The sequence below is a fragment of the Melozone crissalis genome, unplaced genomic scaffold, assembly GCF_028551555.1.
Source record: "Melozone crissalis strain CALT ecotype California unplaced genomic scaffold, PUWL_Pcris_2 ptg000012l_1, whole genome shotgun sequence".
Taxonomy (NCBI): domain Eukaryota; kingdom Metazoa; phylum Chordata; class Aves; order Passeriformes; family Passerellidae; genus Melozone; species Melozone crissalis.
In genome coordinates, this window is record NW_026535790.1 from 12,048,895 (window position 1) to 12,074,524 (window position 25,630).

General features: G+C 43.5%; 1 protein-coding gene across 1 annotated transcript; it reads left to right on the plus strand.

Annotated features, from left to right (window-relative positions):
- Positions 1 to 15,664, plus strand: EIF3B (eukaryotic translation initiation factor 3 subunit B). Its single transcript, XM_054270706.1, has 19 exons — positions 1 to 460; positions 3,819 to 4,011; positions 5,023 to 5,142; positions 5,234 to 5,291; positions 5,944 to 6,072; positions 6,983 to 7,140; positions 7,735 to 7,866; positions 7,966 to 8,032; positions 8,135 to 8,181; positions 8,929 to 9,139; positions 9,696 to 9,768; positions 10,221 to 10,343; positions 10,518 to 10,596; positions 11,423 to 11,561; positions 11,751 to 11,876; positions 12,354 to 12,431; positions 13,419 to 13,527; positions 13,887 to 14,004; positions 15,095 to 15,664. Exons 1-18 carry the CDS (start codon positions 1 to 3, stop codon positions 13,988 to 13,990), a joined length of 2,406 nt encoding a protein of 801 aa, XP_054126681.1. The 3' UTR covers positions 13,991 to 14,004; positions 15,095 to 15,664.
- Positions 15,665 to 25,630: the final 9,966 nt, after the last annotated feature.

Here is a 25,630-nt window from a genome sequence, read left to right on the forward strand (position 1 = left end):
ATGCAGGACACCGAGGAGAGCCCCGCGGCCGCCGCGCCGCCCGGCGCGCAGGGCCCCGCCGAGGAGCCCGAGCGCACGGACGCGCCCCCGCCGGCCGCGGAGCCGCCGCAGCAGCAGCAGGAGCCGGAGGAGGACGAGAAGGAGGATGAGGAGCGGGAAGGGGAAGGCGAGTCCCAGGCGTCGCCGGGGCCCCCCGAGCCGCCTCCTCCCGCCGCCGCCGAGCCCGAGCAGCCGCCCGAGCCGCAGCCGCCGTCCGGGCAGCAGAGCCCCGGCAAGGCCGAGCCCGAGCCCGGCCCTGAGGCCGAGCCCGCGGCGGAGCCCAAGTCCGAGGCGGCGGCCGAGGCCGAGCCCGGCGCGGCGCAGGAGAACGGGGAGGCCGCGCCCGCCGGCCCGGCCGAGCCCGAGGATGAGATTTCTTTCAGCGACCCCGAGGACTTCGTGGACGACATCAGCGACGAAGGTGCAGGACGGGAGGAGCCGGGGGAGCCCGCGGGGAGCTGGGGCTGGGCCGGGGAACGCCGTGCCCCGAGCCCTCGGTCCTGCTGTGGGGCAGCTGCACATCCACATCGGAGCTGGGCTTCGGAAATCGTCTGCTTAATGAGTTATCTCTGCCCCGCACAACGCTGCTGTTCTAAAACCTTTGTTTAGTTTAAATTATCTTCTGTCTGAGTTCTAAAAGCTGCTGTCAAAGTGGTTCTAAAGCCGCTGTTACGCCTCAGGTGTGGGCTGCCCTCTGAGTGGAATCACCAGCTCGTCTCCCTTCCTTTTGCCTCCATTAGTTAAACTCAGCTGTAGAAACAGAAGTTTTAAATGGCTGATGTGGTGGTTACAAACTATGTTTCATGGTTTTTGGTTTTTCCATGCACTCAGAATGAAATCAGTAGGTAAATAGGGTTTGAGGAGAGTTACTGCTCATGAAGATGTGATGTAGGTGCTTTGTGGCAAGAAAATAGGGAAAAATCGTTTCTGGCAGTTAAAAATGTCAGCCCAGGCTCTTTTAAAAGTAGTGGATATTGACTGCCTTAAAATGGTCAGGCTGTTGTGTAACTGCACAGACAATAAATGTTACACATGGGCTTGTAATACAGAATTTAGAACTCTAATTTAATGTTCTTCAAATTACTCTTTCCAGATAAATTTTCTTAGTATTTTGAATAGGAAAAGTACTTGTTTCCCCATTATTGTTCAGTATTTGTGCTGTTGTAGGATCTTTAGGGTCTATTATACATATCAGAAGTGGAAAGGTGGTTTCTAAAGCACAGGATTGTCAATCAGCCAGTTATCTCAAGTGCCAGTATAATACAGGTGATACAGGTGCATTCTTGTGTTCCAGTCCTTTGTTTAGTTTATTAAATCAGCAGCCAAATATCCTAGATTAAGGAAGTGTTTGCTGTTCTCAGTTTAGGAGTCTGTATAACAGCTCTTTGAACTCTTACATTTGTTTCTTAAAGAGACTTTGGCAAAATTGCCTTGGAGTTGGATTCTTTTTGCTGAGTGCCTGCTTAATACACTTTGTGTGCATTTAGGATTGTTATGTTCAGTTCCTTCTTGGAAACTGGGCACATTTTCCATCCCCACCTATTTTGTTGTTAGTTAATTTGGTTAACTTCTCAGCTGTCTGAAATCCAGTGTTAGTGGCTGAATTACAGGGAGTAAGTTTAGTCACTCTTGCTGGTCTGGCTTTATATCTGTGTGTATTGCTAGTTGAGCTTCCTTATTCCTTTCCCATTATTCTGGTGCCTCCCCAAGGAGAAAATCAGCCCAGTGTGACCAAGCCAAGGCTCTTTCACTGCTGTGATAACTCAGATGCTTAGGAGCACCTGTGAGCTGGACCAGCTGCAGCACTGGAACATCTCAGATCCTTTGCTGCCTCTCCTTTTCCCCGGGAGGTGTTGGCATGGAGCAGCTGCTGTGAGTTAAAGCAGAAGGGATGTGTTGGAACCCACTTAGGGACCAGTGAGGCTTCAGTTCAGATAATGACAGTGGTCCTTCAAATGCTGCCAGCTGGAGATAGCCCTGCACCCACCACACCCTGCTTCCCTTCTGGCTGCAGCAGGAGCTGGCTGAACCTGCTTCTTGCTCTTTGAAGATTCCTTTGTTCACAATTGGGAATTTAAGGGCACAGTGTGGGAATTTGGCTTCAGTCTGATACAGTTTTGCCTCCATGCAGGGTGTAATTCAGCCACTCTCATTGGATTTCAGACAGCTGAGAAGTTAACCAAATTAATTAACAACAAAATAGGTGGGGATGGAAAATGTGCCCAGTTTCCAAGAAGGAACTGAATATAACAATCCTAAATGCACACAAAGTGTATTAAGCAAGCACTCAGCAAAAAGAATCCAACTCCAAGGCATTTTTGCCAAAGTCTCTTTAAGAAACAAATGTAAAAGTTCAAAGAGCTGTTCCGCAGACTGCTAAACTGAGAACAGCAAACACTTCCTTAATCTAGGATATTTGGCTGCTGATTTATTAAAATCTTTTGTGAGAAGTGGCTATGAAAAAAATTACTAAAAGAGCCTTAAAAATTACCCTTTTGTGTTTTACTTTGGTTTTCTCCTTTTGCTAATAGACTCCTGTGGAAATGTCCTTGTGGGACACGCTTTCATTTTATGTATTTTATATTGTTATTTGTAGTTCCTGCATGCACATGGAGTTAATATTTTTGAGTGATAATTATTGCAAACAACAACATTCTTTGGATGCTGCATAATCCTGGTGGTAATGGGCTAAATATTTGTGATTTATGTTGCCCCAGACCAATAGGAAGCTTCATGTGTAATAACCTGTTGAAGCTTAAAGTTGAAGAAAGCAACTTTTTAGTAGTTTGAAATTCAAAGTAAGCATGTTTCTCATACTTCTTCATTGCTGGAGATCTTCCCAGTCATGTTTCTGGGCAGAAAAATTTCTTGAATTATAAAACCATCAAAAATCTTATGTCTTTGAAATATCAGCATATACCACACGTTTTTAGTTTGTTCTCATGGTTTAAGTCTTTCTACATTGGATTTGGATTTTTTTCCTGGTCTGTGGATGCTATAGATAGTCTGACTTTCCAAATTTGATCTAATTCAAAGGTATGGTGGTGTGAACTAATTTTCTCTGTAGTCTTGTACTTCATAGTGATCTTCACATAATCTTAAAGCTTGCTGCAGATATTCAGGAATTAATATGTTCAAAGAATATCTAGTGTGAAAAGAAGTGTGCTTGTCTTCACAAAGTTTAAATATGGCTTTCAGTGCCTTAGACCTTCGTTTTTGTGCTTAATTAAAGGTTTAGATGGAGTGTGAGTTCTTAATTACAGTGATGCTGAGACAGGCAGAACTTCCAGTATGGTGGATAGTTTTGAATTATGCTAAAACTTGTGTGATTTGGGAGGGAGATACAGGTTACATTTATTTTTATCAAAGTCATCTGGTTATAATTTGTGCATGAGGACTGGTCAGAGGTCAGGAAGTAAATCATGCATTTGTCTGTGCTATTGTCAGTTTTGGGGACTTTGTGAGCCAGTTCCATCTCCTGAAAAAATTGATAGAGGAAGCATTGACAACCTCAGTGTGTAAACCATGTTTTTAAGAAAGATTTAAAGAGTTGGGTGATCAGAGTTGGCCATAAAACCACAGCTTAGTCAGAGTGTGCTGTTGGGGTGTTGTTCAGTTCTTTTTCTGATAGAAGGTTCATTCACTACCAAGTTTCTTAAGTGATTCTTGAAATTTCTTGAAGTCTCTGTTTTCTTACTCTCACTGTTCCTTTCATCTTTGTCTTCCCTCCTTCATGATGTGAGCAGTGCCTTAGTTTCCTGTCTGTGCTGTCTTTGCAGAGCTGCTTGGTGACATCCTGAAAGATCAGCCCCAGGAGGCAGATGGAATAGACTCAGTGATTGTGGTGGATAACGTGCCCCAGGTTGGACCAGACCGACTGGAGAAACTGAAGAATGTCATCCACAAAATATTCTCCAAGTTTGGTAAAATTATCAATGAATTTTATCCAGAAGCAGATGGAAAAACAAAAGGGTAAGTCATGAAAACTCCAACTGGAAAAAGGACTGAAACACAGCTCTGCCTTATCTTTGATTTTTAGTGTCAACATTTTATTGCCAGTTTTTATGGTGACCTCCTAGTTGTTATCATCACCTTCTTCTACCTCAGCCTGTGCTGTCCTCACATCAGTCTCAGTGACAAACAAGTTTTTGAGAGAACTGAGAAGATGAATAGCTCATTAGGCTCCATGGTGGGGGTTAGTTATGGAAGCAGTTTAGCTGCGTTTGGAGACAAATTTCTGTGCTACATGGGGAGTTTTTTTCTTAGTTTTCTGCTATGGCAGAAGTTAAAGATCCTCTTGAGCTAAAAACTTAGTAGCAATGGCTGGACTGTTTGTTGCAAAATAGATTGTCACTATCTGTAGCATATTCCATAGAATATTCCTCCAATATTCTGAGTATTGGAGGAATCCATACTTTATAAGGCATAAAAAGAGTTTTCTGGAGTGGAGGGATTGTTGCTTCTATAAGGTCAGCATGCAAATTATTCTATGTTCATGCCTCTGAGATGCTGTTCAGGATAGCATTAGTTTTGAGTCCACTGGGCTGCAAGCTAGCTTGGATTAAGTGGCCAGAAGAAATCTGAGTTCTATAATTGAAAAGCATTGAAAGAAAAAAATTCAAGAAGCCTGTGACAGCAAGTTCCAGTTCCTAAACATGACCTGTTACTCTTATGGGAGGAGCTGTGGATGTAACCTGCATATTCTCTCACTTGTTCTGGTTGTGTTGAGCTTGCATTCACTGCTCTGTCTGGCCCATTTCAGAAAGGATATCAGATTAACTGAGGTCAGGCCTAGAGAGCTAAAAAATGTAAAAAATGTGTGTGAGCCTGTGGCCAGAATGGGGATTCATTTGCTGTTGACCCTAATTGTTTAAGGACAAGATAAGAAGTTATCTTATAGATGCTCTGTACTGAATTCTTAATTCATCCTCATTGTTTCTGCTTTATTTTGATGTCTCGTACTTGGGTTTTCCTTCCTTGCAGGTATATCTTCCTGGAGTACATGTCTCCCTCCCATGCTGTGGATGCTGTGAAGAATGCAGATGGATACAAACTGGATAAGCAGCACACTTTCAGAGTGAACCTCTTCACTGACTTTGATAAGTGAGTGCAGCAATTGTGTGTTATCTGTAAATCTGGGGATTCTAATCCTAGGTGCCTGCATGGAGTGTAACCAACCAAATTGCTCTTTCAGGTACATGACAATCAGTGATGAGTGGGAAATCCCTGAGAAACAGCCATTTAAGGATTTGGTAAGGAATTTTTGGAAAAGTGGAAAGAATATTCAGCTTAATATGAAATGGTTACTTCATTGCTGAAATGTCCATATGAAAATAGAAACCATGTGTTAATGTGTTGTAAATAGCAGTGCTGATCACATGCTGCTGTTCCTTCATGCTCACCATCATGCACTGATGGGAGGGACTCAGTTCTGCTTAATAGTTACACATACTGGGAAGCTTAATTTACTATTATTATTTATTTGTGAATAATAATTTTGCACAAGTAATTTAAAAATAGATTTTCAAAAGCATCTTTTTATATTCTTAATTGTTTGAGGTAAACTGGTGTTTGCTGCTGGTTGCTTTGTAAATAGGCTGTTGGAAGAAACAATAGTTTGCTTTTTCTTTAAAAACCAAATACCAAATTACTTCCTGTTTAAATTAAGTATTAAGCATCATCAAGACACCTTGAAGGTCCACCTGTTTATGGTGTGCTCTCAGCCTCCAGCATCCAGTAATTGGAATTGTTTAATTTCACTTCAAAAACTTGTTAGCAGTGGTAAGACCCCAAAGTTGCACTCTCTGGTAAGACCAGCTTCCCCCTGCCAGGTGGACACTGATTAGTGCAACTTGCTGACTTGGCCTTGGGCTCACTAACAGTGTTTTACTCTGTTTTTCTCAGGGGAACCTCAGATACTGGTTGGAAGACCCTGACTGCAGGGATCAGTACAGTGTGATCTTTGAGTCAGGAGACCGGACATCCATTTTTTGGAATGACATCAAGGAACCTGTTCAAATTGAGGACAGAGCAGTGAGTGTCCTGGAAGCGCTGGAGATTGCAGATACACTGCCAATCTCCTTTATTTTATGACGTTGCGGGGTTTTAATTTAAAAAAAAAGGCTTTTTCCCTTTGCTGAAATATTTTTTTTCCTTGTCAAGAGTGGTGAAACCACATCCTTTAGAATTAGCCTTAGCTGCTTTGGTAAGAGAACTGTGAACTTTTTAAGAGTTTGTGGTGGTGTTTCTTTTTTTTAATAACTGGCCTATGATGCACATTAGTTTCCTTCGTCTCTCTGTTATAGGTGATTCAGAAAGACCTGAGAGTGCAGAGTCAGAGTTTGAGGAGCACTATTCATTCGAGCTGAATATGTGCTTATGTTTGCTGCTTCAGATGACTCCTTGCTTTTGTGCTGACCACAGAGGTGTTAAAGAGGAATAGCTGGTTTGGTAATGGCATAAAAAAGGGAGAGTTAGTCTGCCTGTGTGCTGCAGGCACTGGACTTGCTGGGAACTGTTAGGACCCAGGAGCATTTTCCTTAATAACCATTGTGCATTTCAGTAGGAGGAAGTTGGCTCTGGGATGGTGAGAATACTTGCTCATCACCATGGTCTCTGGCTGTGGTCTGAGGAAAGGCTGAAAGAAGGAAATCTAGGGTGTTAGGTGGGTTTGTTATTGCACAAAGGATGTGACTGTTCCTGAAAAACCTTTTTTGGTGATCCATAAGTTGAAAAGGTCTCAATTGACAGTTTTCAACCTGAAGAATAAGTACTGTACATTGTGTGCATGAAATAAAACTCCACAGTTATCACACATCCTGAGATCTTCACTTAGCAAAGGGATTTACAAAATGTGCTGCTACAAGCCATGAATGAATTCTTTCCCTTTTAGGGACACAGCATGAAATTAAACTTCTGTGTGTACTTTTTTGTTTACATGCAGAGGTGGACAGAGACCTACGTCCGTTGGTCCCCCAAAGGCACCTACCTGGCCACGTTCCACCAGAGGGGCATTGCTCTGTGGGGTGGAGAGAAGTTCAAGCAGATTCAAAGGTTTAGTCACCAAGGAGTGCAGCTCATTGACTTCTCACCCTGTGAAAGGTAGAGTGTGATTGGTTTGGGCTAAGGGGTCTAAAGCATGAGGCATGAACAGCACTCCAAATCTGGAGTGCTGAAATGAATTTCCTAAGGTTTTTTTTAACATTAAAGAGCTCTGGAGAGGATAAAATAATTTCAGGACTGAGATGCATTGTCTTTTGAGTTTTCAAGTAACACATTTGGAAGCAGTTGGGTTTTATGCTTTTTTGTATTAAAGAGATTATTTGCCTTTCAATGGAGAAGCCCAGCATCCTTGTAATTTGTGTTGGATAAATTCAGTGATTTATGTTTGATTTGAAACCAGTGTTATTCTCATGTCAAAACTATGTAACAGTGTATTTGGTGAGTTCCTCTCCCTTGTAACATCAATATGGAAGAACTTGCACATAAATCTGGAACCTTTTCATCCAGAGGGATGCCAGGGAAACTTTCTCCTCCTTTATCATCCTGTTCTTACTTTTCCCTCCCCTGAAAAATCCTATTAGAGAAACTGCTGTTTGAAAGTGCCTGGTGTTTAAATACCACTTGGATAAAAGCCTGCTGATACTGACGTATTAGATGAAGTTTCAATAATGAATTGGTTTATTTCTTTTATAGGTATTTAGTGACCTTCAGCCCTTTGATGGACACACAGGATGACCCTCAGGCTATCATCATCTGGGATATTCTGACTGGCCAAAAGAAGAGAGGATTCCACTGTGAAAACTCAGCTCACTGGCCTATTTTTAAGTAGGTTGAGAAATAGAATTGGAGTAGAGAGTTGTGGTCCCAGACTTCATTTAATAAAAAGGTAGTTCCAACCTAATATTTTTTTTCTTTCTTGCTTAGATGGAGTCATGATGGTAAATTCTTTGCTCGAATGACTTCAGATACCCTCAGCATCTATGAAACACCTGTAAGTTCTTGCTTTTTTTTTTCCTAATAATGAGAGTAGAAATATGTGTGTAAATGCAAGAATGTTACTAACTTGAAAATTCATCCTTTTCTCATCTTTTAGTCTATGGGTTTGTTGGACAAAAAGAGCTTGAAAATCAATGGGATAAGGTGAGTTTATTCCCTTGCAATCATAACTGTGCTCTTTAGCTGGAATCTTTTAGTCTGGGGATTTGTTATGGCAAGAGCAATCTTTATTTTGCCTGGAGCAAAGAGCTTTACATGTTGAGGTGGTCAAATTAGACAAAGTAGCAAAAAGAAATAAAAAACTCTCCACTTGTTGATGAACACACTTGGTAGATTCTGTGCTTTGAAATCTTCTTTGTGGTACTGCTTAATCCATCTGAGGAATTCTGTTCCTTGTCTACAAAACCAGACTGGAATGCAGTTTATTAGGGAATATCTCCCTAACAAGGTGGTTGTGCTGGCTTAGAGCAGTGTGCTGTGTCTGCACAAGACACATTGACTCCTGTGAGAGTTTTTAAAGTAAATCTCTGTAAAGCAGCAAGAAAATTAAGTGTACCCAGGTGCAAGAAGATGGTCTCCATGGTAATTTAGTAGGGATTTTTTTTGGCTCATTTGTTCTTAGAGCTTTAGCAGTTACTCTGTGTGCAAGTCCTGCTTTTTGGTGAGATGTACTGGTGAGACAACATTGGTGATACAGCAAATTTAAACAGCTGCTTAAAAATCTATTTAGATATTGCTGTTAAATTGCCCTCAGTTCTGTATCTATGTCTGCCTTTTATTACTGAGAGTTGGTCTTTGTCTGCAACATTCAGATATTATGAGGAAAGTGGTTTCTGCTTGTAGTATCTAACTGAAAATTAAAACGACATATTTTTAACTTTGTTCCTGTAGAGACTTCTCATGGTCTCCAGGTGGTAACATAATTGCTTTCTGGGTGCCTGAGGACAAAGACATCCCAGCAAGAGTGACTTTGATGCAGCTGCCTTCTAGACAAGAAATTCGTGTGCGGAATTTGTTCAACGTGGTCGATTGCAAACTGCACTGGCAGAAAAATGGGGACTACCTGTGTGTGAAGGTGGACAGGACTCCCAAAGGCACACAGGTACATGGCTTCTGATCTTACTGGGGAAATCTGGCTCTGCCTCATGCTTCCTTTTCTTACAGTACTGTCTTTAGGTAAAGGCAGTGTAAATTATATCATGTCAAAGCTATTTTTAATTTTTTCTGTTTGAATTTGAAGCATGTGGAAAGCAAAATGTATGTAATGTTTGCATCCAGAATTTGCTTTGACTTTAGTGGCCTCTTGGTCTCTGTGAGGTCTGTGCCTCACCTCTTCTCCTGATCACAATTGTTGAACAGCATGTAGGTCAAGCTGCATAATGTGCCACATGTTAACGTCTTAATTAAATTTTATAACAGTCTGAAAAAAAAAATTACTTTCTACAATTCTGAAGTTATTCTTTATCAGAACAAATTGGGAATGTTTTTGGTAAGGAGGCATATTGTGTTTATCTGCTCTCATTAAAGGAATAAACCTTGACTCATTCTCATCCTGTGCCCTGACAGGCTAATTGAGAAGTTGTCCTTCTATGCCTAGTGATAAAATTATTTACTCTGCTCTTTTTGTGCTGGTAATGAGCTCATTTTGGCCTTCACAGGGAGTAGTGACCAACTTTGAAATATTCCGCATGAGAGAGAAACAGGTGCCAGTAGATGTGGTGGAAATGAAAGGTAATGCCAAGTATTTCCTTTTGAGCTTGAACTTTTCTGCAGAGATGCTTGTGTCTTTCTTAGAAATTCTTGTCAACACCTGACATAATTTAACCCTTTGGAAAAGAGTAGGTTTTCAGTGTTGCAGAATGTCACATGTAAAAATAAGAAATCAAAACTTCTGTTGCTGTTCATGCTTGTGACTGACTTGAAAAATGGCCAAACTGAAAGTCTGGTATTAATCAAAATGGTAGGGCTGATAATAGCAATGTATTTTGTAGATGGAAGACTTAAAGATAAAGTTAGAAACATTTCCCCTAACTCCCTGCAATTACCTTATCAACCTGTGTTTTAAAAGAAAGTCTGTTAGCTGATGGGTTCTGTCTCTTCAATATCTTGGTTTTCTTTGGTAACTTCTTGAAATCAGAGGTTTGTATGGTCCTTTAACAGAGTTTTGGCTTCTCTTGTTACAGAAAGCATCATAGCCTTTGCTTGGGAGCCAAATGGAAGCAAGTTTGCTGTGTTGCATGGAGAAACTCCACGAATTTCAGTTTCCTTTTACCATGTTAAAAACAACGGGAAAATAGAACTTATAAGTAAGTGAAAAACAAGTGAGACATGCAGATACTAAATATTTGCACAGTAATAGATGCAATAAACTCAAAATTGCATCTGTTTGTGATGTTTTGTGAGAAATTAGTGGGCTTGATGCTTGTAGTTGATGGCATTGGATTGAGATCTCTTTCTGAATTTGCCTTGTTTCTTTTCAGAAACTTTTGACAAACAACAGGCAAACACGATATTCTGGAGTCCCCAGGGGCAGTTTGTGGTGTTGGCTGGCCTCAGAAGGTGAGTGTTGCACAGGTTGCTGAACATTGATTTTAAAAGAGGTAAAGAACTACAGTATCTCACCAGAAAGTGTTTGGTGTCCCTGGCAATGCTGATTGCTGTAATCCTGATTGAGCTGTGCAAAAGCAAAGGCAGGGCAGAGATGCAGCTTCATGATCTTAGTCCTTTGCAGCTTTCACTTCCTATTTTTGCCACACCAGATGAAGAATGCATTTTTCAACAGAAAAGTGGATCTTTAGAAACAGCTTCCAGCTGTTTAAGTTAAATCTGACTGAGCCAATCCACTTTGGACATGCTTATGGCTCTTGTGATGCATTTGTTGTCATTGCTTTGTCCCCTTTCATGGGTAATACCTGTTACTGACAGTGCTGCTTTGTGAAAGAATTAGCAAGAAAGTTTCACTTTAGAGCAAGTGAAAATTACTGTTGTTAATCATTCAAGTAATATTAGCTGCCAGGTGCTTTCAACCAAGCACTGCTGTTCATCTTAGAAATCTTTAATCTCCTCTTCACTACTGTCTAAGCATATGATTGTTAAACTTTGGCTGTAGCTTGCCTAGAACCTGTTTTTACAGTGACTTTACCCCATGTATTTGTATTTTTATGGGTCCCTGAACATAGAAACAGAAGTGTCATTCTTATGTGGCACTTTGTTTTTATCCACCACATTCTTTTCCAGCCACAGAGACTGGCAGGAACCTGCTGCTCTCTTGGCTGCTGTGAGACTTTGTTTGCGATGAGTTGTAGTAGAGATGCAGCTTGTGGCCTGTTTTTCAAAGCCCAGGCTGTGCTGGTGTGTAAAGCAGTGTCCTGTTTTGCCTGTGCAGCATGAATGGTGCCTTAGCCTTTGTTGACACGTCTGACTGCACCATGATGAACATCGCGGAGCACTACACGGCCTCGGACGTGGAGTGGGACCCCACGGGCAGATACATTGTCACCTCTGTGTCTTGGTGGAGCCACAAGGTACTGATGCACCTCTTTTCCCACCCCTGCCTGTTCTTCCAGTGGTTTTGGAAAAGGTTATGGATTAGGAAGAGAAAATGAACCCTGTCACTGTCAAATGACTTCCACCACAGTTTTGAACATTATTTCTGAGCACTCTAGTGTTAAGTTAAAGTTTATTTTGGCTGAGCTGCTGCATTGCTCTTCCAGGTGGACAATGCATATTGGTTATGGACCTTCCAAGGCCGTCTGCTTCAGAAGAACAACAAAGACAGGTTCTGTCAGCTGCTCTGGAGACCACGACCAGCCACCCTGCTCAGCGAGGATCAGATAAAGGTAGGGCACTCCAGGGACTCTGTGCTGACATGGATTTGGGGCATAAAGCATACTTGGTGTGCTCCCTCTTCTTGGGCATGAGGTTTGTTACACAACTGCCTTTTGCCCTGAATATGTGAATAAACACATTGCTGTGTGGGACCTCACTTCTGGGAATGTCTGCAGATATGAACTGTATTATAAGCTCAAAATAGAAGTGATTACCAGTTGTTCTTACAGTTAGGGTATGATGAAAGGGTATAAAGAAGACAAAATTGAATTTTGCTCTTCAGACCTTGCTAGTTGTATGTGTACAGAAGTGCTTGTATGTTTAAGCCAGGAGGTACAAAATTATAGTGAAAGGAAATTGCCTAGCAGAGAGATGTTTTTCAGAAGGGCATAAGCCTGCTTAGGCCTACCAAAGGAGTGCTTAGAGAAGATGATGGTTGTAATTGCTAGCCTGAAACTCCAGTTGAAATAAAATTTCCTGTTTCACAGCAAATTAAGAAGGACCTGAAGAAATACTCCAAGATATTTGAGCAGAAGGATCGTCTGAGCCAGTCCAAAGCTTCAAAGGCAAGACACTTTTGAAATATATTCTAGATGAAGCTCTTGTAGCCTATCCTTAGCTTGTACTAGTGATAGATAAGTTGCATTTCCTGTATCACAAGTGTTCATTTGATCCAGATGGTTAGAATTAGTGCAATGGGTAGTTCAGAGAGGTGCTGCTGTAAAGAGTCTAGAGAGGAACTGGTGTTATGTCATTAAGCAAAGGTGGTAAGTTCTGCATTAGTCAGTATTTAAATTAAGAAAAGCTCTTTCAATTAGAAAAAAGGACACCTCACCAAAATAGCATTCTGGTCAGAGAAGAGAATCTTTTTTCTTCTAAGTCAGTAGAAGTTCTTTATGAGAACATTTGCCTCACTCAGGAATGCCTGGGGTGTGGGTTTGGTTCAGGGGGAGGTTGAACAGGCCTGGGGTGGGTTTGGTTTAGATTGAACAGCCCTGGGGTGGGTTTGGTTCAGGGGGAAGTTGAACAGCCTGGGGTGGGTTTGGTTTGGTTCAGGGGGTGGTTGAAGAGCCTAGTGTGGGTTTGGTTGAGGGGAAGGTTGGTTGAAGAGCCCTAGGGTGGGTTTGGTTCAGGGGGAGGTTGAAGAGCCCTGGGGTGGGTTTGGTTCAGGGGGAGGTTGAAGAGCCTGGGGTGGGTTTGGTTCAGGGGGAGGTTGAAGAGCCCTGGTGTGGGTTTGGTTCAGGGGGAGGTTGAACAGCCTGGGGTGGGTTTGGTTCAGGAGGAGGTTGAACAGCCTGGGGTGGGTTTGGTTGAGGGGAAGGCTGGTTGAAGATCCCTGGGGTGGGTTTGGTTGAGGGAAGGCTGGTTGAAGATCCCTGGGGTGGGTTTGGTTGAGGGAAGGCTGGTTGAAGATCCCTGGGGTGGGTTTGGTTGAGGGGAAGGCTGGTTGAAGATCCCTGGGGTGGGTTTGGTTGAGGGGAAGGCTGGTTGAAGATCCCTGGGGTGGGTTTGGTTGAGGGAAGGCTGGTTGAAGATCCCTGTGGGGCCTGCAGGAGCTGGTGGAGCGGCGGCGCACGATGATGGAGGAGTTCAGGAAGTACCGCAAGATGGCACAAGAGCTGTACATGGAGCAGCGCAACGAGCGCCTGGAGCTGCGCGGGGGTGAGACACACAGGGCTGGGCAGGGCCACTGCAGCTCCTCCTCCAGAGGGGCATGGGGCCCCTCAGCCCCTTCTCTTCTCCCTCTGCTTCCTGCTAAAGCCAGTCTCGTGTTCTATGGAGGGTTTTGTACTTTTTATCCTGAATCGTGGCAGGATTTAAGGGGGGAAAAAGGCATTGGCTTGGCTGTGGGATAAAACTGGAGTAGGAAACAGTCATAACCACTGACTATGATTTAAAGCACCAAATACCTCTTTACCTCTTGTTTCACTGCTGCTCCAAGGGCTTTCTGCCAAGAGCATCAAATCATTCCATTGCTGCCTTGTCTGTTGTGTTCAGTGTTGGTGTTTTCTCCATTGCAGGGGTAGACACAGATGAGCTGGACAGCAATGTCGATGACTGGGAGGAGGAGACTGTGGAATTTTTTATCAATGAAGAAATTATTACCCTTGCAGAACCAGAGTAATTAATAAAACTGTGGTAAGATAACATAACTCTGAGAGAAACTCTCTGTCAACTATTGCTATAGAGTTGATAATTTGCTTTAGAGAGTTAGGTCTGTCTGTTGCACTGGTGAATGTGCTGTTCCCTGAGTTGGTTTATGTTTTTTCTGTGGTTAGGAAAGATAAGTTTTTTTAAAAAGTAATTGTAGACAGTCAAAATTGTGAGTAGAATAACTGTATGAATCCTGTTTTGCCAGAGGGATCAAACCCACAACAGAGTCAGGGGCAGCCTGTGAACACAGTGTAGCAAACCTGTAAGTTCTGTCAGTAGGAGGAATTGTAGTTGGTATGAGAACAGAATTTTGCCTTTTGGAAGGTTTGCATGTTAGTCCAAGACTGGACAGAGTTTAAATAGTGTATTAAAGATTATACAGCACTGGTTATATGTCAGTGGGCTGATAAAACTTTGAGATGATGTTTAAATAACTGCATGAACTCAGTTGTTATTTTCTAGAAAAGTTGGATAGAGATCACATGGTAGCAGATTTTTGTGTACTGATTGGCATGGCTTGGTGGGAAATCTTGTATTTAATTCAGTGTTTTTCCCAGCTCCTTCTTGTGAATTCCTATGTTTTATGTTGGCAATAGTACTTCCAGCCCCTATTGTATGAGATGTCCTTTAGTGAGCTTGACATTGTATTGAGGAGGAAAAACACTTTCACAGACACTGACAGGATTTAAAACTTGCAGAGTTCCTGCTCTGTCATGTTTAGGATCTCACTTAAGGAAGAGGAAGGGGAGGCTGGAAATGCAGCTGTAAGTCACCCTGCAGTTCTTCAGCCTCCGAAGAGCTCAGGTGCAACATGTGCCTCTTGGAGCTGTAGAAAAATAATAACCTTGATAGCTTTGACTATATTTGGGTCTGGCTTATGTGTTCCACATATGGGAGAACTTTTTCTGGAAGGAAGAGGGAGAGAAGCTGCTTAGTGTATGAATTTAAACCACATGAGTTTAGGAGGAGGTGAAACACAAGCTGGTGTAGCCTTTCACCAGCTGAGTTTCTGAGGTTGAGCTTTTTGTAGAAAAGCACAGTAACTAACTCAGCTCTCTTTTTTGTTTCTCTGCAGCTCCACCAGATCTTGTGCTGAAGAGAAGTTTGTTTGTTTTCCAAAAGCCTATATCAACTTTGGAATTCTTAATCCATATTCTTGCACTCTGGAAGGGTGGATGCACCAGATTTTCTCCATTCTGACACATTGTAGTGCCTTTAAGTCTTGCTGCCTGCTGCAGTGAGATACTGGAAAGGCGCTGCTTTTAAATTTATATTATTTTTTTTTTCTAGGGTTTGATTATTGTTTTTTTTTCTTTTTAAATCCACTACTACCAGTATTTACTTCCCCACTCCTGTGCAGTCCTTGCCAGCTGGCAGTTTTTGCCTCGTGCCAGTGAGGTGAGATTCACCAGTGCACCCCTGTCTCTCACACAATGTTTGGGTTCCAGGACTCTCTCTGTGCCCCCAGGGCATGGACAGCTGTTCCTTTGGGTTGGGGCAAAGTCACCAGAACCATTTTCTGTATGATGTGTTTTAGTGTGCTGAAGCAGCACTACAGCGGGCTATACCCTCCTCCTTTCAGATTGTGAAAGGATGTCTCCCTCAAAGAGCTGAATATGGAAATAAAAGCAGACCTATACTAAAAGCAGGCTGGCTGTGTGTGGTTTGTAGGGAATCTTCCCCTGAATGATCAAAGTCAAGCATCAATCAGTAATAAGAGTGTGTTTTGGCTAATGGTTGCTTTGGATTTTTTTTCATATCTTGGTTCCTCATCGCCCCTCTGGCTTTGTGTTGTGGTTGCTTGGTTTTTTTACAATATGGTGCAGCTCAATTATCTGTCACCTTGACCTGTTCATGGTGGTGCAGTGACTAGAAAATGACTGGATTCTTAAACCATTTGCAAACTGATAAAAGCCTCAGGAATTACTGGGTTCGTGTATCCTGCTAGGGAAACCTGCACACTTCAGAGCACTGCTCTGTGCACATGCTTTTTCTTCCCTCTTAGAGCACCTGTTTCATTTCCAAAGCCCTCCAGGCTCAGGATGGAGAACTGTACCCAGAGCTGGTGCAGCAGCTTCTCTGTATTTTTATTTGTGAGCAGAGCTGGGTGTTGTCAGAGCAGTGAGAGGCTGGCCTGTTCCTTGCCCTTGGAGAATGAGGATGTTCCTGTCTCCTCTCCTGGACTGGGCAGGGGAATCGCCAAGGTGAGCACTTCTGAGTGGCTTTCCTTAAGCCCAGGGCTCACTTGTGCAGCAGGGTGGGACAGCTCTGGAGTGGGAGGCCCTCTGGACACAGGGCAGCCCCACTCAGCTGCAGGTGGCCAAGGGACAGGGATGTTCTCAGCACTCACTTTGTCATCAGGTAAATTTGCTGTGATGGCCAAAGCACAAATGCCCCAATTAACTCCCATGTCTTCACCAGGAAGTTTTCAAAATTATTTTCCCATAAATGGTACTGACGTTTCAACAATTTACTCTTTAACCAGCACATGTTGTTTTTCCCAAAGTCTGTATTAATTTCCAATTTTCTGCATTTGTTCATCCATTATCCAACAGGTACAGTTGATTAAAGTTTACTCCATGGTATTTCCATGCTTCATTTCTCAACTAGACTGGAAAGAATACTTTTTAGACAAACTTAGAGCACAGCTAAGTTCTCTGGTGATCATGGAATGATTTGGGTTGGAAAGGATGTTAAAGCCCATCCAGGGACACCTTCCCCTATCCCAGGTTGCTCCAAGCCCCATCCAACCTGGCCTTGGACTCTTCCAGGGCCGGGGCTGCTCTGGGCACCCTGTGCCAGGGCCTGCCCACCCTCATGGTAAAGAATGATGGCTTGAACTTGCATAGCAGGAGTCATTTTTATGACCTTTTTGATGGGAAGATCTGACTTCTCAACCATTTTTTGAATCAGAAATGGAGCTGAAAGATTTTCCCCAGTCTCCGCGCAGTGATGGTTTCATAGGCTACTGTGTTTTATTCCTGGCTCTTCTCTAAGTAATTGAATGTAATTCCAGTGTTGAATGAATTGGGTTCTCTTCTAAGATGCTTCTCTGAAGTGTGGATCATCAGTGGAAGAAAACAACAACCCAAAAATTGCATCCAAAAATTGTTCCTGCAGCAGCTTTGGAAGCTGATGAGATCTTGTACAGACCAGCAGTTCAGGCCTTTCCTTATCTAACACTGGCATTTCTGACATCACTCCCTTCAATTACTTCATCTTTTCTCTGTGTTTTTCTTACTTCACATGCCTTTTGTAAATTATGTGCTACTGAAATTGCTTTATGGAATGTACTTGGTAAATTATCCTTTGCCATATCTTGGAATAGCACTGGGAGGTGGAGGAGCGAGGAGGGTCCTGTGGGATTGAATCCATCTGTGTGGCTTTGAGCTCTCTGCCACTGCTGCTCAGCCTGTGCCTTTGGAATGGCTGCAGAGGATGGTCAAAGCAGAAGCAGGTTTGGAGGTACTGTCTAAAGCTGTGTATGGTGGGGGAAAAGGCTTCCCACAGCACTTGTTCCTCCACTGAGTGCCCTTAAGGGTCTGGAATTTGGGTGGGAAAGGAAATGAACCTTAAGCATTAAGATAGTATCTCTCCTTGGTTTTGTTTAAGTATTTTCAATGATTGTTCTTAAATAGCAGGATTAACTGGGCCAATTCATGTAATCCTGGGCTAGTCTTCACCCTGTCTTTATTTTGAATTTGTGATAAATATTCTCATGACCTTTTAACCATCTACAGCCCTTAATGCAGCTTCACAGAACAAATTTTGGTCACTTGCTATACTAAGTTTTAACTTGTTAAATTCTAATATTTTTTTTCATTAAGCCCTGCTGTAACTTTTATGAGCTTTGACTCCTTTACAGTCAATGAATACAAAGGATGATCTTGTGGGGTTTTTTTAATGGGTTGTTGTACTGCATGGACTCCTGGTATTCCTGGGCTCCCTGGTCCAACTGGGGGGAAAAAATCCAGACTTGCACTGTCCATGCATGGTTTAAAGCAAAAGTGGTGTGTAAGTAATCTTATAGAGAGAAAAATGTGCAGTCGGGTGAGTGAGGCTGGGTCACCTGGCAGGTGGTGGAAGGGTCACTGTGATCCTCATTGTCCCCATCTCTTTGGGGCCTGAGTGACAGATTCACAGTAAGCAGCCAAAAGCAGCTGGGATTAAAGTCCTGCCAGAGTCCTCACAATTCCTGCAGGGCCTCAGCATCTCTGTGTTGATCCCAGTTAGAGGAATGCTTTGAAAATGTAATCCTCTCCCAAGTTTTAACCTTCAACCCCATGCCTCTCAGTTAAACTGAAGCACTGCTCTCACAGTGTGCTGAAACAGGATTGGGGCAGACACAGAAACCTCTGCTCTAACTGGAATCGCTTAAAATAAAGTCAATAATATGTGGAATACCTTGCATTCCTCTCTAATGCAAGGAAAAGCCTTAGTACTTGGTGTGACCTGGCTCCACATGCTGCTTGTTTTCTTACCCTCAGTGGCTGGGGCTCCCAAGTGCAGTGATTAACTGGGGCATTCTGGAGTTTAGGGCTGTCCAAGAGACTTGCACGATCCCCTCCATCTCCTGGAGGATTTGGGATTATGGTGTACAGGATAATATTTTTAAATGCTTTCAAGAGTGTGGGAATGAGCTGCTCATAGCAGTCCCTCAGCCCTGTTTAGAGAGCTGATGAAACTGCAATTAACTTATTCTTGTGAATATTAAAATCTGTCTAAAGCTAGGGAGCTCATCTGATATTCTGAGATGTTCACAGCAAAGAAATGTTCCTTTACTGCTGGAACTACTCAAAACTGTCTCTTACACTACTTGAGACTGGGAGCTGTTGGTGAGACCCTTGTTTAATAGGAACATGGTTTGTTATTGTGGAGATAAATCTGGTTCCTATAGAAACTAGTTGCTTGTGACTGGTGGGGCTGTAGAACAAGTCTGTTTTGATAAGTGCTCACTGGGTACAGCATTGTTCCTGTGCACTGTGAAATGTTTTAGCAGCATCAGCTCTTCTGCCAGGAGCTGCAAAGGGGATGTCACTGTGTTTTATGAGAGCAAAAACCCCCATGGAAAGATGAAAATAGAATTTTTCCAATCTCTGTTATTATCTGAGATCCCAAAGGCAGTTCTTGGGTGGAATTTCAAACAGACCCTCTGCCAAGCACACACAGCTTTGGGTCTGTGCCACTCACCCACAGCGAGTGAGGGCCAGAGCAGGATCCCAGCCTCAGGGGGCCCATTAACCCCACAGCAGCATTGCCTCTGGGGCTTCACCTGTACATGAAACAGCCTGGAACACACGTGCTCCTGTCTGTTATTAATGCTGACAAATAGGCTGTGCCATTGTGTTTTACATCTTGGAGTCAAATCCTGAGTTTCAAACAGAGCAGAGTGTTTCTGACTGATTGAGTTGTGGCACGAGGCACTGGCACTTAATTGCTACTTTCTAATTGCTGCAGTCCTGTGATGAATTCCAGCTCCTGGGGAACCCTGTGGGACCTGCACAGATCAGGGCCAACTTGCTCTGATCTGGTTGAACAGGCTCATAATGATTGTTACCTGGGATTAAACAAAATGGGTACTTAGTGAAATGCAATTCCCTTTCTTTGTCGTGGATAACTTTAATCAGTGTTTGGGGAACACCAGGGGAATCTGTGATTGTGCTCAGCACCACAACTGTGGGTCCCAGACCTCTGAAGGTTCCTGCTGGCTGCAGCAATGACACAGCTGAGTTCACTCTGCCACCCTTCCTGTCAGTCAGTCAGTTCTGCTGTGTTAGAGACAGAGGCAGAGGGAGGAAGAATTTGTCAAGATAAACATGCAAACCATGGGAGAATGAACTGGTTTTAACTTTATAAACTTCATTAAACTCTCTAGGCTTTAAATCTTCCCATGCAGTGGCACTGCTTTTTTTCCAGTTCTGCATCTTCCACCTCTTGCTCACCTCTACAAGAGGCAGGAACTGCAGAAGGGTCCCGCTTACCTCTTCTCCATTGCTACATCTTTTTATTGTGCCCTTGTTATTTACCTTCATTTTCGATGTAAATCCCATTATTTTTTATTGTGCTTCAGCTGATCTCTCTCTGAACCCTTCCTGAGCACACACTAATTCTGTAATATATCTTGTCTCCACAATAATCACATGGTAGCAGCTCTCAGAAGCAAAGAGAGCATGAATCTCTCTTTCCCCTTTATGGACTACAAATGCAATTTTTGTTTAGCACCTTACTTGTGAAATACCTTTTTTTTTTCTTTTCTAATTTGAAGCAGCCATTAATCTCACAAGGATATCAGCTTTATTTTTATACAGCTTATTCAGACTTGCATCATTTTCCCCAAGATCTATTTTCTCTAATGGAAATCTGGGAAGGAAATGTGCATTACATTAGTCTGAGTAACTTCTGTCTATGAGAATGCTTTTCTCTTAATAATGCAAATAACTGTAATTATGGAAGCAAATTAATTGACTGGGCAGTCAAAGTACTTAAATTTCCTGGTGTATTTTGATTTGCATTCATGTTCCCTGCTATTTTTACTCCCAGCTGAACTCATTTAGAACTGCTTCTGTCTGCTTATTAATCCTGACTCAAAATTGACTCTGCTTGTGGCTTGTTATATTTTAATGCCTCCATGAAACAGCAGAAGATTTGTGCTTCTAGAATACTGCTAGTTAGACAAGGCTTTAGCCCCAGGTTGGAAAAGAGCACTCTTGGATGTATGGATACACTGTGTGAGCACAATTTGGCTGTTGCAGGAGCTCAGTAAAAGGGGCCTGAAAGTGTTACAGGACAAACTTCTCAAGGAAACAGGCTGACCTCATTCTCCAGGCTCTGCTCCCGCCTGTCACACTTGCCTGTGCACATGATTACGTGTCAGTCTGCCTTCTGCAGGCAAATGCTGCCACCAAGGACAAACCAGGAGTTCCCTTCGCAGCTTGTTCTTGTGTTGCCTCGGGTTTTAAAGCCTGAGCTAGATCAGTGAAAATGAAAAAATTAAAAAAAAAACAACAACAACAAAGTAATTCTGGTAATTGAAAACTTGCAGATCAAAGAGATACTTGTTAGACTTGGAATTTAGCAGGAAATGCAAAAGAAAAAACCCAAAGTTCTGAAGTTCACTGAACCCCATGGGCACTCATTTCTCTCCTGGGGCACCAATGGGGTTATTCTGCTGGTCTGTGCTCTAACTGCTGATCTAACAACCTGTTTGCCTGAGACAGCACTAAGGCTGCTCTGGAGAAGGAGGCACAAGGTTCTCTGTCCTTCCCTTGAGCATCTCCTTGTGAGCCCTCTCAGTGGAAGAGAAAGAACCCCATTCTCCACAGTAACTACACACTGTGATAATCATGTACTGAAATAAGTCCTGAAGGGCTGAGAAGAAACAGAACCATTCTGAACCTGCTTCTCACCTTTGCTTTTTTCCTTACTAAAAGCCAGACACGGAATGAAGATTCTGTCCTTGAACAATGCAGATATTTCCTCAGTCCTTCTGCACAAAAGGCTTCAGGCAATTCTGCTGCTGAGGAACCTGACTATTTCATTTCACAGCTCCTGTGTCTGAATCTTAGCTGAAAATTGAGGTAAGAGGTGCTGTCCCTCCCTTCCTCCCTGGGTCTGTTGTGTCCCTCAGGCTCTGCTCTTACCCAACACCAGCGACCGTTCTGCTGCTCAACGGCCCTTCCAAGGATCTTGCAGTTCTCCAACTGCAGAAATTGCCAAATCAGTTGCAAAACCCAGTGTGTCAGCCTCAGCCCTGTGTGTGTGTGTGTTTTCCAGGCAAAGCTGCAGTGCAGCATTCCTCTGGCCGAGGGATGGTGCTGTGAGGGATCCCCACAGGCTGTTACCCAAACCCAGACCTAGCGGTTCTCCCTCTGACTTCATCCCATCCCAGAGTGGGTCCTGATGACTCCAAGACCCAGAGATAACAGATCCTGAGGAAAAACATTTGTATTTGACATGGTTTTTGGTCACACAGCAGCCCAGGTAACAGCCTTCCTTTTGTTTTTCTTTTTAAGGCTTAACATTAGGATTGTTTTCCCTGCTTAGATAAACGTTTTTGGCAGGTGAACAGAACTGCACAGCCCAGAGGCCACTTGTCACCCAGATAAAAGGTGACAGTGCTGAAGGTGAGAGGGCTGTCAGGGTTTTCCTTTTGCCAGAGAAGGGGGGAGATGTGTGGGGTTCATTCTGCCTCTCTCCCCTCTGACCCTCCCCAGGTGCAGCACACCCTGAGCAGGGGTGAGGAGCTTTGTCTCCCGGGGTCTCTGCTGAGTGAGGTCACTGTCACGTTGTTGGCTCTGCTGCTCACACAGCTCTTCCCTGTGCTCTGTGGTTTTACAGGCTCTGGTGCCCTCCCTGAGCTGTGTTTTGCAGGCTGGGGAAAGGTGCACTGGGAGGATTCAATCAGTGCCTGCATTTTGTGATCGCCACGATGTGACTGCAGCCTTGCTTCTCACAGCAATTCAGGCACCTGTGCTGTCTTTAACACCAAACTTCATCCTTGTATGCAACCTAAGACAATTTTGGAAGCCCAGCGGCACTTCTCAATAAAGGTCAGGGAATGAATTTACTCCTTTCTTCAGCAGACACAAAAAACCTAAAGCATTTCATGTTCAGAGTCCAATAAAATAATGATATTGAAGGATATTTCTTTCAGTAGGCTCCCGCATCTTGCCTGCCTTTAGCAAATTCAATAAACCTCTGTGCTTTTCTGCTCATTCTTATGATGTATCAGAATCCAAACAGCTTGTGAATCCTTCCAAAGCCCATGAAATTTCTAAAACAGAGTGAGAAAATCACAGGGAATGTAATTAGGTATAGATCATTCGGGCAGCTGTTGTGCCTGACCAAAGGTTTGTGCTTTTTTGACTGAATTAGGGGGAAGGAATATATGTCCACAACCAAGAGCCTGGTAGAAGTGATTTCTGGCTTCAGTGCAACCATTTTTGCATAATGTCCAACAGGTAAAGTAGTCCCTGTAGCTGTTCTGCTCCAGAGGAATAAAATACAGCTGTGCAAAGCACAGCTAAAATATAGAGCCAATTAAGTGCTCACTGTGAGGACAAGGGCGGAGAGTTAAAATACCATTCTCTCTGGGAAGTGTGGACTCACTTAAATGCTAACAGTGAAGCTGCCATGTTAGAAAAGTCACTTAATTGAGGTAGAATTCAGAAGAGACAAATCTTCCCATTAACCAGGAGGAGGTGATAAGGGCATCTGTGCCATGCTGGAGGCTGATTTAGAGAGAACAAATGTAGCTGTAGAAAGCATTTATAGACTACAGCTCTAGCTCTGAACACCTAGGTGGGCAGTAACCTACCTGTCTGCCCAGCTGCCAGTCCTCTTGTCACCCTTTTTGGATGGCACACACTGTCTCTCTCCTCAGGCAGTGTCACTGTGGGCTGAGACACTGAAGTAGCGAGAGGAAATTATGGGGTGAAGGACAAAATAGGAAGCCAAGCATCATTTTTGGAGGAAATTTGCTCACATGGCAGTTGGGCTTTGCTGCTGTGTCTCGAACAGGAACAGGAAAGACCTGTTCATTTTGCCTCTCAGAGGATCAAGGAAGGAGATTTTATAGGGTTAAAGAAATTCTGTAGATGTGGGCCATACATCTCTAAGCTCACAGGTGACCAGTAAGTTTTTAAATTAATTTAATGCCTTTGAATGCTTCATCCCTTCTGTAAGATTTGGCTGAAATTGGACAATAAATTTTTGGGGCAGGAGGAAGGAGGACTGAGAGTGAGTGTGTGCTGTCATAAGCTGTCTGTCCCTTAGGAAATCAGAAAGGCTGCAGACACGCTCTCTGCCACGCTGGTTATTTCATGGATACTTTACAAGCCCATTTCTGAACCTTGCCTCAAGCCTTGGTGTTGAGCTCTCACTGCTGCTCATGACAGATGTGTTTTGTAGAGGATAGAGGGAAGGAGGAGACATGGAGGGAAAGGCAGGTTCCTTTTGTGAGCAGAATTGGGATGCTGCCAGTGCATTTGTGTAAATTGCGATTTTCTTGCAAAAATTCTTCTTTTGTAGCAAGTTAATTACTTATTGATTTTACTGTTGATGGAGAGAGGGCCTAATGAATGGTCTTTTAGCAGCACTTCCTTCACTCCTAATTGGGATTCTCCACCAGAATCTCAATGAACTGCAGGGTACCCAGCCACAGTGGTTGCCCCTGAACAATGAAACCCTGTCACATCCACATTAACCACATCAACATTGCATCTCTCCAGGGCTCCTTAGGGGACAACAGCAGGACTGTTATTATTACACACATCAGCCCAGCCAGTGCCTCCTCCCAAGAATCTCAAATGACCTTGATCTCTGTCTCTTGAGCAAAACCAGCAAGACACAGGTACCAGAGCAAACAATTCCCAAGAAGGTAAATTTCAGAGATTTATTGAGGGTGCTGAGGCCCTGGCACAGGTTGCCCAGAGAAGCTGTGGCTGCCCCATCCCTGGAAATATTCAAGGCCAGGCTGGACAGGGTGAAAGGAAATATTCAAGGCCTGCCTGGGATAGTGAAAGGAGTCCCTGCCCATGGCAGGTGTGAAACGAGAGGATAACCAAGCCAAAACCATTTGATGATTCTATGACTAAAAGCTTGCAAGTGGAAATAGAAGATGCAGTGGATGAAGAAAGAACAAACTTCAGGAGTGGGCAGTGCAGGTAGGTGTAGAGGTGTGACTGAGAGAAGAAATGCAAATGAAGGGAACAGTGGAAAGCAAATTGTGTGAGTTGCAGGTGAGAAGGGAAATATGAAGGTGAAAAAATGGGGCAGAACAATGGAAAGGCAGAGGAGGATGTGCCAGGTATGGATGTGGGAAGGTCGAGTGAAGGAGAGGGCTGAGAACCAGGAGAAGGAGAAAAGTGCAGTCAGCCCCAACCTTGGAGTTCTGCAATGTACAGCCAGGAGTAGAACAGCTCTGGGGTTTCTGGAGGGAAGAAAGAGGGAGAGGGGCTGTGGGGGGGGGGGGTTGTGGTGGTGCCTGCTGGGTCTCTCGTGGCTCAGGAATGCTTGTAGAGGAGCAGGTGGGAAGCACACTCTGATGGGCAGTGGAGGCAGGCTGGGGAGCTGAAGTTGTTTCTCTGCATGAGCCTCTTTCCAATGTACTGTGTGACTCTGGGTATTGCCCTTCTCAGCATCTTCCTCAGCCTTAAAATGTGTTAAATTTCACAAAGCTGCCCTTGAAAAGAGATTTGACATCAAATGGTGGCATTTGCTGTGGGGAGTCCTGTCTCTCACAGAGAGGTGACCGAGTTTGTAGCCTGTGTCACTGCGGGCTCTGAGGCAGTGTCAGGACACCGAGCTCTGCTCTATGGGCCATTGAATGTAATTTAAAAAAAGAAAAAATAGAGACTCAGGCAGGGTGAAGATTTTAAAATACTGATTGTTCTGCCCCAGGGATTGTTCCTTTTGTCAGTGAATCTGGCAAGAAATGAAATAAAAATAGTCAGGTTCTCTGACAGACTATACATGAGATATAATAGGCCTCTGCTACTGACAGCCAAGGTTATTTCCAGATTACAAGCACAGAAAACAGATACCTTTTTCCTTTTGGTGTGTGCAAAGGCAGAAGAGATCTTCCTGCAATGCAGTTCCCCCTTTCTATTCA